The sequence below is a fragment of the Lasioglossum baleicum genome, chromosome 10, assembly GCF_051020765.1.
Source record: "Lasioglossum baleicum chromosome 10, iyLasBale1, whole genome shotgun sequence".
In the NCBI taxonomy this organism is placed as follows: domain Eukaryota; kingdom Metazoa; phylum Arthropoda; class Insecta; order Hymenoptera; family Halictidae; genus Lasioglossum; species Lasioglossum baleicum.
The window spans coordinates 11,056,642-11,076,552 of NC_134938.1; the positions used below are offsets into that span (position 1 = coordinate 11,056,642).

Consider the following 19,911-nt stretch of genomic DNA (forward strand, 5'->3'; position numbering starts at 1 on the left):
TCACTACCAATATGGCGGCACCCTTACCTGTCAAAAACACTGCAGATTGCTCAACTTTAAGCAAGCATAGCTCCTGAACCATTGATCCTACAGGATCGAAACTTCGATCTGCAGCCGCCCTGGGTACAAATCTATTGGATTAAATACCAAATACCTCATAATTTATAGGAGGAAGTCACAAATTTTGAGTCCGGTATAGTAAAGAGCAGTCATTCAAATAATATTGTATGTTGATGATCAATGCAAATTTTCAAACATAACAATTTAAAACGTTTCGCTTCGAGAAAGTTTATATTATTACATAGTAATCTTCAATAACCTTTCTACATAGCTAATGAGGGTTTTTCGAAAAAACATTACAATGAACATTTTCCGAGAGGAAATTCCTAAATGCGGTTATGGACGTCGGCAGTCGGCCAAACTTCAGTGAGCGGTACTGTATATATTTAATTTTGCATTCAAATATAAACAATAAAATCAAGCTGGGAGCTTGTATTCTTTAATTGCCATTTTGATGAAGATAAGTAAGTGTCCGGAGATTTATAAGAATATAAGAATTCTGAATTCATTGAAATACTTACTTCGACCCATCACCGGTACGATTTGCCCGTTTCTGTACAACCGCCGCAGGAACGGTTTTCATGTCGTACGCCCAGCCTATTTTGCTGAAGAAATCGATGAAAGCCGTGGTGAAGTTCATCTTGTAGTTTCCCAACTCGGCCGCTTTATAGTCCCATGGGAACACGTGGTGGTAATTGTGCCAGCCCTCGCCGAAAGCGAATATGGCGACGCCGATATTTTCGGTTGGCCCGATTGTCCTGCGAAATGAAAGAAAACACGTCGAATTAGACGGTTTCGAACAACAATTTCATTTGTTTGGTGCTGATTAACACTCAACCTACCACTGCTGTTTTTTATATTTCTCATTCTACAATTATTTGTAATTATGAAATCGCTTGCATGGAAATTGGTTCAGATAAAAATGTCACAAAATCTAAATAAATAGAGCCTTGTCGGTTTTATAAGCTAAAACATTTTTACAATGCCCACAAGATAAAATAAAATATTGATAAGACAATATACATGTCTTTAAATTTTCACAGTACAGGCAGACATAAAAGATTTTTAAAAATCGTGACCTCTACTTTTTCGTTCGCAATTCTGACCAATAACGATTAAGAAAACGATGGCTCACACTCTAAAAATATCACGTGCAATTACTTGTTTTCGCGTGACATGATAGTAATGTGTTTCTACAATATAATACTTGATTAGGAAAGAAAGTATACTCACGAGTCGTAGGGCTTCATTCCCCAAATATGAGCGGCGGAGTTCACCAACCAAGTAAGGTGCAAGGTCAGAGTATATCTCGCGACGGACGCATACCAGGAATATAAGGGTTTCTCGCCGAAGAAGTAGCAAGGTACCCACATCGGGATGATAAAAGCGAACAGCGGCATCAGTATGATGTACAACCTACCGGAATTGGAGGAGAAAGGTACTGAACGTGTCAACGGAACCAGTTACCGTTCGGGTTATTGAACCGACTCAACGCTTCGTGTGGTAAATCACCGGAATTTTCGGGTACCCGAAATCGGATCGGATCGGATCGGGAACCCGAAAATCTATGAAAATCCATGAGTGGTTCCTCAATCTGATTTTATACGCATTCTTTCAGATTTTTAAATGTTTTCGTATTTTATGCTGATAAAATCCAATTTTAAAAACCTCTATCAAGATAAGAAAACAGTGTAACATCGCATTGTATCAAAGCTATTTTGTTTTAAATGTTTGTGAAGGAAACACAATTTTTCAACTCTTCTTCCTTTTCGTAATTACTATTCGTAAAATCCGATTTTATCGGATTCGGATTCGACTGAGGATCGAAAGCGTTAGGACGGAACTTTTTAATAAACTCTACACTTCCCCGAGGTCGTTAAAAGTAAATTTTTCCTTTGCGAAAATGTTCTCAGTGCCTTTGTTAAAGAGTTATCATTAGACTGCGGATCTTTATGCAAAATAAAAATTGTCTGCATTGATTGCAAGAAATAGAAACCAAATTGAATGTTATTTCTTCCCTTAATGATTTTCAACAGAGGAGAAATCATATATTGACGTTTTCAATTCTTAAAATTTTCCAACAACTTTGAACTTCATCTGCTTAATTTTGCTATAAATGCATAAAGATCCGCAGTCTAGTTATTACCGAAAAACACGGACCAATCAGAACGCGGCTACAGCAGCCATTGACGTTGACATTGGCCGAGCCGGAATCCATCCGCCGTAACCGTGCTTTCATTGGTCCGCGTTTTTCATTAATGACTCCTGAACAAAGCGGCGGAGAACATTTTTGTGTTCTCAACAAAAGAACAAGCTTGTACTACAATTTTGGGGCACTAGTTTATTTCGAGAACAATTTTGAAAGAAATTCAATTATCTCTTACCTTTTCTGCCAGACCACGATGGGATCATTTTCCAGATCGCTCATGTCAATGATGGCGCCTTTCTTGAATACCTCAGGATGCTTGCGGACCATCAACCAGCCCATATGCGAGAAGAAGAATCCTCTTTTCGCGTTATGTGGATCTGCATCCGTGTCAGTAAATTTGTGGTGCACTCTGTGATCTCTGACCCATTCGTAGATGTGGTTCTGCAAGAATAGCCATTGGAATGCAGATTACTGCCAAGGAAAAATCTAGGGAATACAGTCGACCCTCCCATAACACGGTGTTATTCGTTCTGTGTCGCGTCGAAACTGTGCCGAACAAGTCTTAGAAGTACTAATCAGAGGGGTTGTATGAAGATTGTTTAACAAGTCATGCTATATGGAAAATACTTGCCGTAAGCAAACCGTGTTATAGGAGGTTTGTCGTAATTTTTGCATCGTGTTATATAAATGTATGCATTTATGATAAAAAACTGTAATTCGAAAGAGTAAAAAGATCGAGAAAATTGAGGTCTGTTGATTGATAATATTACCTTCAAAGTCTCTTCTAAAATTATTAAAAAAGGAAAAAGAATCCCAAGTGGCTACTAATTGTTGCAATCGATGCAGAAAGTTATTATTTTGCATCAAGATCCGCAATAGAGATACAAGATTTACAGTAAGGAGCATAACTTATCCCACACACTTTAAATCAGAACAACTTTTATGTAAATGGACCGAACGACTTTAATTTCTCTATAAGGCTAGAAGAATTAGTTTAGTAAATGATGTGTAAAAGATATGTTGAAAGAAAGCATTTGGACGGAATTGTGAAAACCAATAGTAAAAATTAATTTTTACAACTTTTTCACCTGGGCTAATAATGAAAATTCAAAAGATGTGTCTGGCAAACTGGTATAAATTATATACGCTCTGAAAATTTCATTGAAATTAGTTAATTGGTTAGCGAATTATAAACGATCAAAAGTGCTAATTTCTAGTGTACCATAATTAACCAATTTCAATGAAATTTTCAGAGCGTATATAATTTATACCAGTTGACAAAACACATTTCTAATTTTCGTTATTGGGCCAGCTAAAAAAGTTGTAAAAATCAATTTTTAGTATTGTTTTTCACAATTTCGACCAAATGCATTTTTTCAACGTCATTTACTAAACTAATTCTTCTAGCCTTGCAGAAAAATTGAAGTCGTCTGGACCATTCGTATAATAGTTATTCTGATTTAAAGTGTGTGGAATCAATTATGCTCCATCTCAATGAACGAAACTGTTGTGCTGCTACCGTTATTATTATTTTACTATTTCCGTTATAATGGAAAATATTGTGTGGCGAGAATCACGTAGACGATGCGATAGAAAAGTGATGGAGGTCAGAACTTACTTGGAAAGCGGTCGTTTGGAAAATCATTAACAGAAATCGCATCGGCCACTTTGCTTTATACGCTCGATGAGCCCACAATCTGTGAGCGCCAGCTGTTATACCAACTCCCGCAAGCGAAGATATAGTGAGCACTAAAAAAATATAATCGTTCTATTAATTACTGGAATAAAATAATATATACCCCCCGAATAATACAAGTCAACGTCTCAGTGATATTTTGCTGTATCGTTGCTACGTTTTTGAAAAAATATACTCCAGAAAGTCAACTTACTCCACAATGACGTAGAGACTTTAATTTCGGTGAACATGAGGTACAGTCCGTACACCGTTCCAATGTGAAGGTACAAGAAAGCGATCACATTTCTCCAGACGATGTTCCATTTATACGTTTTTGCAGGGCTCGCCGATGAATTCTGTACAGTTAACTTTTGCGGGCTCGCTTTTTCTGTCGTTGATTTCTCCTCATGAACGCCTTGCTGTGAAGCCTCCAAGTAGAGTGTTGCCGATGTACCGAACAGGTTCGGCGCCATTTTCGTGGATCTAGAACAAGTATTCCAGTCAAATTAAAATGTTGCCTTTGTTAGGACCTTACTGATATGTCCAGTAAATACGTTGAATATATGTATAATAGTATATCATTATTACTAAACTGCGGATTGTTTTTATAGAAAAAGAGTATGGATCTTTCAGTGTTACAGTAACGTCTTGATCTAACTGTAGATCAATGTAGATCTCCGACATAGATCGTGTAGGACTAATTAAACCACTAAATACAGTTCAAATTATATCGTGTTTAGCATCATTTTAATCAGAAAAATGCCACAAATTAGCTGGGTGAAAGTCTCATAAAAAATAATGAAAAATAAAGAAGTTTTGTGATTGGACTAGTAGTGGTTCACACCGATATTACACTTTATTATGATTTATACTTTGCACTGCTCGCGGGGTATGCCCTCCAGTGGAGGGAGTAGGCGAACTGACTAAGATCGTACAGCTCCTTCCGGCTTAGATCAAGACTTTACTTTAATTTGATACTAAACGTTAATCGAATTTCGTTATTGGAAATCAAAGTCTTGTCAACTCGAATTAAACTGTTAGAACAGTTGAATAAATTCGTAGCGCGTCATCAATGAATTAATTCAGCTTGTCAATGAAATGCGAGTTTCTTCATGCGATCGTTTCCAAAACTTTCAATTTTTCTGAACAGCTCGTTATTTTAACAACAGTTCATGTCAAAGCTTGTTTTCTGACCTTCTTGGATCATTAAGAAATAGCAAAGATCAAGTCATTTTAAAAAAAAACTAAAATATAATGTACACAAAGTACATTAATTGTTGTACGTAATTCATTATAGTCTCGCAATGAGAAACAAGTTCTTCTTGGGTACTCGAAATGGATCTTATGATCGATGGCAACTGAAATGAAAAATGGCGAGCGACATCCTGCGCGCTGAACACAGTTTCTTGAACTTTTAACGCTCTTTCAAGTCTCAGAAACTCATTCATATTCTAATTTACAGTTTCTATGTTTCTAAGACTCGTATCGGGATAAACAAAGCCCGGATAACCCGTACAGACCGTTTCTTTGAAGAAGAGAGAGTCGTATGAGCAAACGTCGCTTTTTTTCTTCTTTCCCGTTCATCACACCTCAAGTTTTAGAAGTCCGGACGTTATCCTTCACACTTTAGTTTACTTTCAATGCATACATTAGGAACACGTGTCTAAATGGCCGGACTGGAACGAGCTCGAGTCGCAAGTATTTTCGGCTTTAAACGTAACACGTCTTTTTCGTGTCACATAGTTGACATAGTAAATTAATTGTTCTAGCTTCTCAAGAAATTCCTAGTCGTATGATCTGATATTGAAAAAAGTTATCGTCATTTTAAAAGTGTCCAAATATTACTGTGGTTCACTGTACTGTGTAGTGTGTGACGTCAGAGCCAAAATGAAGAAACCCACCCTTGCCCCTTGCATGAGAATGGTGGAAAGGGTGAAACTCTAATTCAATTTTTCATTGAATACTTTCGTGCAGCCATAAAATGACGTGCAGTGATCGGGAAAATATTCGGTAGAAATTTTTTACGAGGGAAGAAAATGGAGAAAGTGATTTTTTTATGAGCAACAGGGAAATTGGCGATAGTCGAAGCCGAAGATAAAGCCCAGCAGAGGAGAGAGTAGAGTTTGGCTATAAACCAATGTTGGCAGACTCGCTAGCAATCAATGAAAAGAGAGGGAGAGCGTGTGAAATTCTGTAAGTGAAAGGGGAAATGAAGACTGGCAGCATGGACAAAGTTAGGGGGTTAGTCTTGTTTCCAGGATTGCAAGGGTGCGGGATACGCCTTCTCACTTCTCGATAACGCAAAGATGAGGTTTTTCTAGGCCGCAGTCCCTGTCAAAAGTCCAATTTTTACGTTCACGAGGCGTAATTTGCATTATTGGGAAGCATAAAGCTGCATACGTAGCTATTTTCATAAAGCTGCGTTTTAAAATAAATATTAACCTCCTTGCCGTGTCATTTTTTCTTTACAGTTACAGCAATTAAAACGTCATTATCCCCAAAAATCTCGTGGAAGGGAAAAGAAAATTTATATTTTTTGCACGGCTTCATTTATTTTAATGCTTAAATATTATTTATGAAATAATCAAATTTATTTTTAATGTAAAAAGAAACGCGTAACATTAATATTTGTTAGACTTTGTTAAAATCTTCATCACGAGTCTGACTTGTCAAAACACGGCAAGGGTTTAATTATATTTTTAATGTACAATAAAAGAAGTGTACCAAGTTCATTACCGTCCTCGTGGCAAGAGGCCAGTCGGTCGAATAGCAAGACAACAGTGATCATGCAAAGGGGAATGACGAATGATCGTTCGGTCGTGTTGCTCTATGATTACGATGAATAGATCTGGTGTCTTTGTGACAATGATGCGCGAACTTTCACGCGACTAAAATCACGTAGCGGAAGTGGAACGAGACAGTCTGCGGGATTTTGCATTTCAGAAAGTATTTCTTACTAGGTTACTGGGTTCTGATCGCGGGGACGGTTTAACGTAACCAGCTACAGAGCCTTTCACGTTTACAGGAACGCGCATCGCCGGCGCATCGTCCAGCGAAATCGATGTCGATGGCCTTAGGCAGAGATCGGCTGGAGATACGTGCGTGTTCACCGTTCTTGATGACTCTGCTCATCAAGCTTACAACATGTCCGACCTGTCTGAACATCTTATTTTGCAACGCCGATCTCTTCCTTTAAGGGGCACGTGTCTTCGGTAAAATTGAAGAAATCGATTTTTTTAATGACGGTATGTTCCATTAGTACCTTCTGGAACGCTCTTCCGAAGTTTCTACTTGAGAATTCGTGAAACTGTTGGCTTTACTGTATGGGAAGTGCAGTCAAGTTCTGGAGAGAGTGAAATGAAGTATTTGGGCCAGACGGGGGAGTTGACTCGAATCGAGGGGAAAAGGTTATCCTCTCTCAAGTAGGGTTAAAGACATATGTCCTACAGCATAAATGGACAGCAACAGACCTTTTTACAGTGTCTCGAAACAGAAAATGAGTCAATCCTTGCTTTGAAGAATGTACGGGGGTTAAATGAATAAATAAATGACCTACTTGAATCGCTATAAAAATGAATTCTGTATAACAAAGATAAATAAATTCTCTACCTGAATCACAACAAAATGAAAATCGATTTCCTTTCGAAATAGGTTGAAAATAATACAAAACTACGATAGTTATTATTAGACTGCGGATCTTTATGCAAAATAAGAAATGTTTGCATTGTTTGAAAGACACAAGAGCCAAATAGAAACTTCTTCCTTCTTTTAATTGTCTTATTCAGCTGAAATTAATACACTGATGTCCTTAAATCTTCTTAATTCGTCCACTGCTTTAAATTGTACGTGCCCATTGTTGTCATAAATGCATAAAATCCGCAGTCTAGTTATTATTGTGGATCTTACCCGGATCCCAACTTTCATATACATATATATGTACTATTATATATAAATTATTATATGTATACAAATTCTGACAAATTCAATTTATCAACTAGAAAATTTCTCATAGTGTAAATGGAGTAATTAGAGTTTGTTAATATACATGTTTTCGTGTATTTAAAAAATATTTTAATATGATCCGAGTACCACTCCAATTTGGAAGAAATTTTATCGTACCATTTGTTCGTTCATACTGTAAAAAGTTTTCTTTCTGTTTTCTCTAATATTGCGAAATTCAATAATATTGTCAATATTTTCTATAGATCACTAGTGGAGACTGTCCGTGACGCGATTATTTAGATTAAGACACATCCAGTTTTTATATAACATGTTATATTTCGTTGCAACGAAAATGCATCTGCGTATAACAGCGTTGTTGCACAATTTCTCCTAATTCTCTATTCACGTTGTGATGTAATTGGCAATTGTGAGATCGCGAGCGCCATGAGCGAATACTGGACACACTACTTTTCCTTGGCTCGTGACTTCAATATAAATTAACCCCATCGTATCCCTGGACGAGATATCACGCCACCTACCACCAATATTTTGACACTATAGACAAACATATTTTATACGTAACTATATCCTGATTTGTAAAAGGAAGAAATTAATGAAATCTTTATCTCGGGTAAAATGACCGTACAGAACAGAAAATATTTCGTCTACAATATGAAACCACTGGTGCATTTCGGGTCATTAATAATTCCTACACGAAATAGAGACGCATTAAGACTATAATGATCGGCTCTGCACCGATTAATAGTTACAATAAATTCTCGTGAAAGACGTTCGTGTTTAAACCATGGCTTAGACTTTCCAGTATAATATTGGTTGAAAAATATTTTCCCTAGCTAATTCAACTAGGGCTAATTCAACAGTTGCGTGAAATGAAGCTTCAGTTGCCCTTAAGCTTGGAAATGTTGGTCGCCCGACTCAATATTGGGGTTTGTTTTCTTATTTTTCATTTCTTGAAAAAATGTAAACTGCGAATTTGATTTGATTTAGTGTGGACTGTGTATGTGTGAATGTGTCTATGTATACTGTAATTTGTTTCAGTGCAGCAGAAATAGATCTCGACTGAGATCTGAAATCTGTATAAATAAAAATCAAATACTGTTCGTTGGTAAGCGCATCATTTGGGAACAGCTGGACCGATTTGGCTGATTTTTTTTTTAATGTTCGTATTAGTCCGAACTAGGTTATAGGATAAGAAAAATTGGAAAAGTATCACGGAAAAATGGAAAATTCGGGAAAAACTAAAAGTGCTTTTAAAATCATATTTCAATACAACAAAAAAACGAACGTCGTAGCTTTTAATTAATATTTCAATAGAAATTTACATTATCGACGTCCGTTTGCATTAGCGACATTATAAACATTCGCCAGTTAGTTAATTTCGATTACAATTTATTTCGTTACGTACGGAAATGTCGTTTGACAGCTTAATGTAGTTCGACAGCTTGAAGTGACAACGCGAAGCGAGCGAGCAACAACTCCCCTCTAGTGCTTAATAAAAAAGAAAAACCACTGGTGCTAGCTGGCGAGATATCTCGTCAAAAACGTCAATCGGCCAGTATCGGGGCGCAAGATATCTCGTCCAGGGATACGAAGGGGTTAATTCTACGCGATTCATAAGCAGTGTTGCACACATATCACGAACAGTAGCAGAATACGATCGCTTATGCTCGACTTTGCAATGAACAGGTGAATAAACAATGTCTCCACTCGTGAATGACAAACGAATAGTTTGCGAATTCTAACCAGAGTTTATAAATGCGTTTCTTTGCAAATCAGCGGAACTACCGAGCAATTACGTTTAATGGGACTGATAACATTCTAATGGGACTAATAACATTTTAATGAGCCTCACCTTCGACGAAACTATTTCGAACACATTTGAACGATTAATCAACGCTTGTTGACACATATTAAGCTCACGCGGAGAAAGTCATTTTGAAAATAATACACGACAGAATGTTCTACCCCATGCACCATATTCACCACAGATTTCCGCCTATTTCGATCGTTACAAAATTCCCTTAAAGAACTTCAACTCTTTGGTAGAGGTAAGAAATCACATAGAAAAGTTTTACGCTGAAAAATCTGAGAGTTTCTGGAAGGACGGAATTTTCAAGTTGCCTGGAAGATGGAGAAAGGTTGTGGAACAAAATGGTATATGTACCTATTTAATTGAATAAATGTATTCCACAATTTGAATGTGCTGCGTTTCAATTATCCTTCAAAATCGTCACGAACTTTCCGGAGACAATCCAATAAAAGGCGACCGACCTATGACCGAGAAGCGAAAAAGAAAGAAGCGAAAATATGGGTGGATTGGAGGGTGGTATTATTTGATCCCACCAGTATTGGTGACCCTGTTATGGGACTAGTCAGGGTGATCTTTAGTCGGATTCGGAACGGTACATGCTGTTGTATCCTGTCACGAGAGTATCTGCAGAGAAAGGTGGCGATCATCGGCCAGAGGGAACGAGCGAGAAACCACGCAGCGAAAGAGAGAAGGGGAAACGAGGAAGGAAAGAAGTGAAGTTTCGTCGCTGGAAAACAGGTTCTGTTCGAACGAGGTCAATGGCGCGTTTGAGGTCATTACCAATCGCTGACTGGACCGATCCGGTCTCCTTCGTTTCCTACGTATCTCGATTGGAGAGCGAAAGAGATCATCAGTCTATTCTTGTAGCGACTCACGTTTCTTCCTTCGCCGCTGTGCTAGGTCAGCTGTGTGACGATCGTGACAATGGAAACGACTCTCCTCTATCTGTCGAAATTGCTCGAGTCTCTAATGCTTGTCGCTTCGCTGCGGGGCTAATGCATTTACAAGAATGAATCGGTGAAACGCAAACACTGTAAACACATTCGAACGATTTCGAAACACTGCTGCAGTACTCTCGACTTATTCAAATTTATAGAAAAAGAAATATATCTTCATGTCCGGTACTTATAATTGCCCAAGACTATTTTCATTTAGCATAATAATCTACTGAAATGACTCAATTTTCTACTGTTGTTTTTGTGGACAGACTGAGTATTTTATTTGACTTTTATTTGAGTATTTTAAATAGTAATTACTAAATAATCCTATCTATTTTAAAGTATGTGTACAACTTTGCATCAAATCAAATATTTTATTTTCATTTATTTTTGAAAATAAAATAATTTATTTGAGGCAGTATCTTTTGAAAATAGTATTGTATTTGAAGAATATTGAAAATATTTGTATTTTGTCCTTATTTCCAATTTCAATTTTAAATATTATTGCTGAAAATAATGGTTCGAATTCAATACATTTACGATTGTAAATCGTTTCTTAGCGATAAGATACACTGTATGTTTATGCGGTTTCCCATTGTATTATAACAATGCAAAAAGTAAAATATTTTATTTCGTGTTTCTGATTGTTAAAATATAAATATTTTATTTTCTGGATGAAATTGTTGAAATAGAAATATTTCATATTCAGGTTCAGATTGTTAAAATAGAGATATTTTATTTTCGAAATTGTATATCTTCAAAATACTATTTTCTTTAAGCAAAATAAAATCTAAAATATTAAATAGAATTGGAAATATTTGTTTCGCCAAATAATGTCCACCTCTGCAATTGATCTAATTATATATTCGCAGAAATTGTGGTAGGTCCTTTGAGTGTCCTTTTATTTAGCTGAATTAAAATAGAAGTAATTTTTAACGTAAAAATTGTTATAATTTAATTTTTATTCGAATTGCAGAATTTGTTCCGTAACATTCGGCTCGAAATCCTAACTTTTAACGACCCTGAGTTAAAATGATTCATTTTTGTTCTTTGGAACAATGCTTATAAGTAGACTGCGGATTTTTATGCAAAATAGTATGTACATAATGAATTATTTAAGAAGCCAGTTGATGAGTTCGTTTTAAATAAAGAATACGATTTAATATTATTTAACAGCAACGACGTCCTGGTAGCCTACATGCTGTGCCATTTATTCTATCCTGATCAGCTATATCGGTGATTTATCTCCAGTTTCTCCGGTTTCTTCACTTAACTTCGCATGTAGTGCAGTGGGTTTGTATCACAATAATTACATCGTCCGCTTACTTATTACAGGATAAAGCACTGTAAATCATCACAGTTTATGCTTAAGTGTGACAATGTTAGTTTTAATGTTCGAAGAGCTGTGCAATTAACTTTAAAAAGTTTATTTTCGTATCAATTACGCATCGAGTTTCAATTTCAAGACACGTGATCGTCGTCGAATCGTCGATATCCTTTACTTTCTATTTCATGGAGATCAAATCTGCGGTCTTTTCCATGTGTGGATGGTGTCGTTAGCATAATTACTTGGATTTATAGAACGAAGAAAAAGACTCGAATACGTCTGCAGGAACGTGGACAGATTGAAGTCTTTTTCTTCATTCCATAAATTCAAGTAATTGTTCCTACTTTCTAGAAGTCGGTACAATATTCCTAATTCTATTTTTTTCATTTTATGGATATGAAATTGATATAGTACCTCGAACAATACGTAAATGTGTAATAATTGATTACATACCAACATATCTAACCTTCTCTCTGTGTACTACTATTCCAACGTTATCTTTTAATTAACTTTGAATGCAAAATGCAAAGAAAGAATTTGCCTGCATAAGTAATCGTGAAATTTTATTGATTTTTAAAAGATAAGTATACAATACTAATCCCAGGCATCAAACAAATCTGACAATTATTTTAGATTTCATTAAGCTGTGCTCGTTTGAACTCGTTTGAAGTTTCATGTTTGCTTAAATTACAGTTTTTGAAGGATACGTCTGTGTCGAGATATCAGAGTATCAATAAATGCTTTGCAATCAAATAGCGGAAATGTGCTTTCGAAGAAAACTCGTTTGAAACATTAAAAAAAACTTCACACATAACAAAGACAGTATTCCTTGAAAATCTGTGGAAATTTTCCATTTGTCCACTTTTGATTTCCATTTTTATCAGCCTGGGTGCATGTGCACACCGAGAGAAGATTAATAATGTAAACAGTATCGTGAACAATGGTATAGCAATTTTTATTGGTGACTCCTTTCCGAAAAAATGGCTTCATCTTGCGGAGATCCTTTCGATCGACTATTGAAATCTCATTTCCGTAGAAGCTAGTTTCGCTTCGGTATCGTCCGCACGGATTCTGGGACATGGGAATGGAACTCGTCGAGAGAAGCCATCAGCTGTTGCAGGTTGCAGCGTTCCAAAGACTGGCCGCGCGACAATAAACTACGTCCGATGCAAGAATGCGAGCTCTTTCGTAAAAGGCTGAACCGCAGAGCGGTTTCGGCCAGAACGGCAACATCAGCAGGCAGCGATGATCGTAGCTTATGTAGGAGAAATTGCAAGGTCGATGATAAATTCACCGTGAATGAACTCGCCAAGAATTTTTGCCACGACAACGAGCAATGTGTCGCCAATCGAAAGCTTCTTCGTTCGCTCAACTTTCCTTCGCTCGATGATCGAGTGTCGGAATATAAGCTCAGATGACACTTCTTCGAATAAGTAATAATTATTCGATGATTCTATTATTTGTGAATCGCTTTGATTGCGGATCTTTATGCATTTATGAAGAAATCGGTGAAATATAAAACAGTAAAAGATTTAAAAAATGTAAGAATATTGTAATGTTGAAGATGAGATCAATTTTTATTTTAGTTATTAGCAGTTGAGATAATCAGCTGCTTATACCGGAGCCTACGAAGAAGATCAACGTTGATCTCAAAGAGGTGGATCGACAAATATGTAAAAGAGAATTGCTACGTAAAGATTTGATTGATGATCAAGCGCATCCGCCGCCGTAGGATTAATCACTGAGAACAAAAGTGCACAACGAAATTTCTGTTTAGCAAAACGTGGAACACGTCGAATAATCACAGAAGTGAAATGCTCCAGAGTCTAGCGATTGTGTCAACGACGAATCAGCGAGATGTACGCGGCTGTTTACAACAGTGGAAATGTAATACGATTATGTTTCCCGATTGCAGTTGCAGAATATTCATTTAAAGCGATTTCGTAAGGGAATCTCGATCGTTCGAATAAATATTGAAGTTCCTGATTTCTGCTTTCACTCGCGAGACCACCGACGCGACGCGACGCGCCGCGACGACGCGGGACAGGAGACAATCCAAGAACTCATCGTTCATCTAAATGGTTCAGAACAATCTGAACGGCGCGCGGCGTCCTTCGTTGCGCAATTTTCCGTCGCGAGGGCAATTAAAGCAATCCGGAGGAGAAAAATCCGAATGAATCACGATCGTCCTGTCGCGCGGCTTTGTTTCTTGCGCCACACGTCGGCGAAACTCTCGAGGAAATGGAAAAGCAGCCGACAGATAAGCGGTAAAAGCTTCGAGATAAGAAACGCAACACGTAACAGAGGAACATTAGGAGCCGTGAAACCGGGACAACGATAGCGACTTGTCGATACAATCGGCAACTCGGTTGCGATGGACCTTACAAAGCTATTTTCGCACCTATCGCGTAAACAGACAAACGGACTGATAAAGTTCGCGTTAATGGAATCCTCGCGTAAACAACCGATTATGTGTTTGTGGAAAAACTTCTGAGCGCTCGCAAAAACCTTCCGAAGATTTCCATCGGATCGAATTAGAATCCGCGCTTCCCGTTCAGCGAAGTACAATGAATAAATCAGTGTCTCTATGGAATCAGAGCAGACATGAAACTTCAAACGCGTTTTCTTTTGGAACCACGGTCTCGGGAAACCGACAACAAAAATCTGTAAGGTCCATCCTTCAACAACTGTAATTTATGGGAGCAAACATGAAACTCTAAACGAGTTTTCCTCGAAACAACGTTTGAAGAAGTTGACAATACAAATCTATAAAGTCGATCCTTCAGCTTTCCGCCATTTTATTGCAAAGCCTGATACACAGTCAGTAATTTATGAGAGCAAACATGAAACTTCAAACGAGTTTTCTCCGAAACAACGTTCGAAAAAAGTTGACAATATAAATCTACAAAGTTGGTCGTTCAAAAATAAGTTTTCATAATTATCATACTAGAAAAACTATGGTCGGCAATGCAACCATCAAGAGCAGTAAGACGTCGACTAGAAACATGATTTATTGCTAGACAGCGGATCTTTATGCAAAATAAAAAAAATTTACCTGAATTGCAACAAACTGGAGTGAAATGGAAATTGATGTTCTTTCTTAATCTGTTTAGTTTAATTTACAACTACTCGTTTTCGTCATAAATGCGTAAAATCCGTCGTCTATTTATTACTGAACTGAATAATACTTTTCTGAAATATGTGATTCACGTTTAATATTTCACACATTCCACAGTTTCGTCGCCACCTTTCCAAGCTGCTCGCGATGGAGATAGGATTTGATCAAACTACAATCTCGTTGAATTCATCTGAATTCCACTGATCTTAATGCAAAATAAATTGCATCGATTGCAAGAGACAGGAGTCGAATGAAAATGTCTTTTGCTTTAAGAGTTTCTACGGTAGAGCCTCGCTTGGTGCAGCCTCGTTTCTTGCACGCATCTTCGGTCCCGTTTAGCGCAAGGAGCGAGGTTCTACTGTACTGATATTCTTAAATTCTTTACCTACTCAATCTCGCCATAAATGCACAACATCCGCAGTCTGCATAAAAGTTGTCGACTACCCGATGAACATGTTTATTTTCGCGCGAACCCGTCGCTAGTCTCGAGGAAGATGGTGCGAAAACAGTAGAAAAAATAACCACGCGTGCAGTCACGCGATCAAGCAAATAAAAATTGCACTTTATATCACGAGTCTGCCACGAAAGATTGATCTTCTTAACGTTGCGAATCCCGAGGATGATACAATTCCAGTCTAGTAAGCAGACCAGCCAATTAAGAAAGTGTGCCACGTGGAAAGTTCTCCACATGCTTTGGATTGAAACGTTGAAAGCGCGTGAAAAATATTGGATACGGCGTTACCGGAATCCGAGCCATTGTCACGAAGATATTAACGCACCGGGGAGCCGCACCATCGGGAGTCAGAAAAAAGAGAAAAAGTAGAAGCTTGTGAATAGAGTACGCTGCTCGTTTCATTTCTCGATCGCTTAATTAATTGATCCAACGTGATATCAATAGATGCGGAAACAGTTGATTTAGTTTCTTTGATATCTGGATTAGTTGCCGCGAACTAAAGAAAAAGTGAATCGAATGTATCGTACAGGTAGTTCCTCATTAACTTTTAACTACTTATCATCTCAAAACTTCAGAATTAGTGCTTCAAGCGTAAACAAAGCTGCCGACTACACTAGCAAATACTTATTTTGCCTTAAAATAGTTATTTCATCGAACACAAATTTTTTTGGAGTCGTACAAAGTTCTACGTAACTTTGAAAACTAATGAAGTAAAAATTGCATGTAAACGCGAATAAAATGGCACGTCCAAACAATGCAGATTCAGATAGCACCTTGAAAAATATTCCGTAACTGTCCTCCTAGCAAGCAGCTTGTGACGTATGCATGTGTATCGCCGTTTCGTACGTCACTGTGTTTACGTATTCTCTTCGGACACAAAACACTCACGAACAAACGAATGTTATTCGATATCCTTTCTTCTTATCGACACGAAACCATGCACAACCCAGAATCTTCGCGAACGATAAGGGATCGCGAAGACAGCCGGCGCGGCGTAACAACGTAACAAGGTCGTTTTTATACTATCCGCGCAGACACGAACGGTACAGTTTCAGTATAATAATACGTTACTCTTTTTGTTTAGCTTCTGATATGTGTCTGTGCCGATACGAAACGACACGTATATACACTTGTATTCAAATGCATTGAAGAATGTTTGATAATTGGTGCTGAACGAATACATTCCGTAGCTGTGTGGACAGTTTAAACAAATTTAGTAAACATTTCACAGCGAGAAATAATCGATGTTATCAATAAATTGCGAATCTTTATGCATTTATGAAGAAATTGGTTGGGTGAATTACACGAATGCTGTACCGTTGCTTTGAATGTATGATAACAAAATCGTTAAGGGATGAAATCAATTTTTATGTTATTCCTGCTTCCCACAATCAATGCAAAACATTTTTATTTCGCATAAGGAATCCGCAGTCTAGTTATTTAAAGAGCTAGATGAAGAACTCGTCGAATCGTTTCGAATATTTAAATAATATTTCATCGCGAGAGAGAAACCGTACGATGATCTGCACCAACGTTGGTGGAGCTGTGAGATGATGCTACTTTTAAGGTGTTGTGTTCTACTCTTTCCTCGCCGTCAACAGTAGAATAGTTTCAACTAACCGACATTACGAAAGGTCAGCGATAATATTTCTTCTGTGGAAGACGCAAGCTGCGAACGAAAACTGCAAGCTATTGAAGAAAATGTTTCCCTTTCGAACAGGCTTTATACAGGGTGGTATAAATAATATATTAAAAAATAAGTCGAAAATGTGGAATAATATGCATTCGAGAAAATCACGCATGACGCGTCTATTCATGTCTTACTGGTTCCAAATGTTAAACACGAGACTGACGGATCTTCAAAATCGATTTTCTCGAAAACAAAGCCTTGTATGAACAGTTTTTATTCGATACTTTCCGGATGTACCACCACAGTTACTGACCACGACCACCATGTATACTTTGTTGCGAAGTTGGACGAGGATTTACTGCTAGGTCCGCCGTAAACCGTGAAGTGTATTCTGCAGAGACGTTCGTTAAGAGAAGTGTATACCGCATCAGTTAACGTCATGTCAATCGATTTCTCCATCCGGTATTTGCCGACTACCCATTAGACAGCTACTTTTTATTTCGAACTGTTAAAATGTAAATGCAGTACTTATTCGTTTTCTAAACGCTGAATAAGATTAATTATTTAATTGAAACTAACCACTTGTTCAATTAGACCACGCGAAGACTTAATGGACTTTTTGCAAAATTATTTTCATCAAGAATAGACAAAAACAGAATGGCAGTAAAATGCGTGGAATTGATAGAAGAGGTTAGTACGATCAATTACTTGTTCAGTTGAATCACGGCTTAATGCACTTCTTGCAAAATCGACTGATGCAATTTGTAGATTGTTTTCGTCGAGAAATTCGAATTGTTTAAACGGTTTACAATTATCAAAACTTGTGCAAAATCTGTGAAATTGGCACGAGAGGAAGAGCGAGACGAGGGTCACCGATAACTTCAACGAAGTTACATCCAAGATGTAGCAAAACTTGGAAATATTTCACTTGGCTGATGAAAATTGTTAAAACGTGACAACAGGAAAAAAGAGAGAAAGAGAGAGAAAGAGATGAGAATTAACACGATTCGAATCGAGTGTTATGGATAACGTCCACGAAGTGAAATTCCAAGATACGACATAACTTTTGAAGATTCCATTCGGCCGCGTTCCGACTGGTCCGTGTTTTTCGTTAATTTAACAAAGCCTTCGTTCAAATCATCTCGGGAATCGTACCTCTTTCAAGGAAGTATACATCACTGTGCAAAAGGAAGAATCAGCCGTCCATATTTAATAGAAAAGCGTGAAAAATCAAATAAGAACAGAGTAAGTTTTGAAAAGGATTCCGCTGCTCTAAGAATATGTGTCATTGTACAATACAATTTCTACACAAAGATATTGTTTGTCATTATATCTTATAATTATACAAAGTGCTTCTTTCTTTAGCACAACAGCGGTTCTTTTAAGTTGTACATATCTATTGTGTGTGCATGTCCATAAAATATGATCTATAATAATGATTTTTGAAGTACGTTTGAATTTATAACATCTGATAAACATCTTCAGCTTAGGAGTGTCACCCTAATTATAAAGGAAATTTATTCTCAATGTAAAACGTTAAGCAACAATGGCGTGTTTTGCCAGTAAACGATCAAACAACACGAAAGGTGGAAATAAACGCCTCAATTGTCGCAACGTATGAACAACTAAAAAATACGTCGAATTAACGCAGATAGCCGATAATCTTCGCAAGGTCAAACTCTACACTAAAAAATCTGCCAATCTGACACGAGGATGACCGACTTTCTTCAAGCCAATCTCCCTGATACAGCAATGCTGTTACGAATTCCGATTGGCTGGAGAACGTCGACAATGAAACCGCACAAAAGAAGAAGTAGTAGAACGTGCATCAAAAGAAATATAGTATACGTTCATTTTTGAAAAGTTCAATGTCATTCGGCGATACTGAGCCTAATCACAGGTTTGCGCTCTAAATGTGGAAAGATGAACGCACTGTCAAACAAAATTGAAAAGATCATTGAGAAGATTTTTTATATTATACAATGTATATTTATTTTTCTAATAATCTTAGTAAGTCGAAAAGGAGGTGAGAATATTCTGAAATTCTTCCAAGGTCTTTACAGTTTTGTTTTCCACTTCTACAATTTTGCCGTGTGCGCATAAAATTCGCAGTCTAGCGATTAATCGCGAACTGCACCATTGCCCCATTGCACAGTGGCACGTTGACAATGAACAAAAATCAAAAACTCTGACTTTCATGGTAAGTAATGATTGGTAATTTAAAATAGTATACACGTTAGAAGAATTTGGAAACACCGTTATATTATTTTCAACCCACTAAACAGATTAAGAAGGAACATAAGTTTCCATTTCACTCCTGTTTGTTGCAATTCAGGTAGAACATTTTTATTTCGCATTTAAGATCCGCTGTCTATAGTCATCATATTAAAATTAACTGTACCTGGACACTTCACCCGCGAGCGAAAAGTTTCTGCTAAAATTCGTTTACCCATTCAAGGTTACTGTCATGTCAAACAAATAAAAAAAAAAAGAATTATAGAAACACTCTTCAGTATCCTGCAACTTTCGTGTAAAACCTTTTTTCATGTCACTTATAATTTTCGAGTATGTAAATGGGCTTTTCGACGCACTCTGCAAATACTGAGAAAATTGTCGGACCGAACTGAGCATCACCGTCGACTTTCTTCAAGTTGATCTCCCTAGCACAGTGTGTGGAATTCTTTAGAAATGGTGAAAACCGATCGGGAAAATCGATAGGAGTCACTGTTGCGAATAAGGATAGCTGCGACCAACTTTCCGGTCAAGCAATAAAATTTGATTTGTTTG

General features: G+C 37.3%; 1 protein-coding gene across 4 annotated transcripts in view; it reads right to left on the reverse strand.

Annotated features, from left to right (window-relative positions):
- Nucleotides 1-19,911, reverse strand: part of LOC143213120 (acyl-CoA Delta-9 desaturase) — a 41,020-nt gene that overhangs the window by 1,208 nt on the left and 19,901 nt on the right. For all 4 annotated transcript variants that reach the window (XM_076432700.1, XM_076432703.1, XM_076432702.1 and 1 more), the window contains 5 exons: nucleotides 4,099-4,367; nucleotides 3,828-3,958; nucleotides 2,445-2,650; nucleotides 1,294-1,476; nucleotides 582-818 (listed from right to left, as the gene is read on the reverse strand). In XM_076432700.1, the coding sequence (XP_076288815.1) occupies nucleotides 582-818; nucleotides 1,294-1,476; nucleotides 2,445-2,650; nucleotides 3,828-3,958; nucleotides 4,099-4,367 (1,026 nt within the window). The remainder of the gene's footprint in view (nucleotides 1-581; nucleotides 819-1,293; nucleotides 1,477-2,444; nucleotides 2,651-3,827; nucleotides 3,959-4,098; nucleotides 4,368-19,911) is intronic.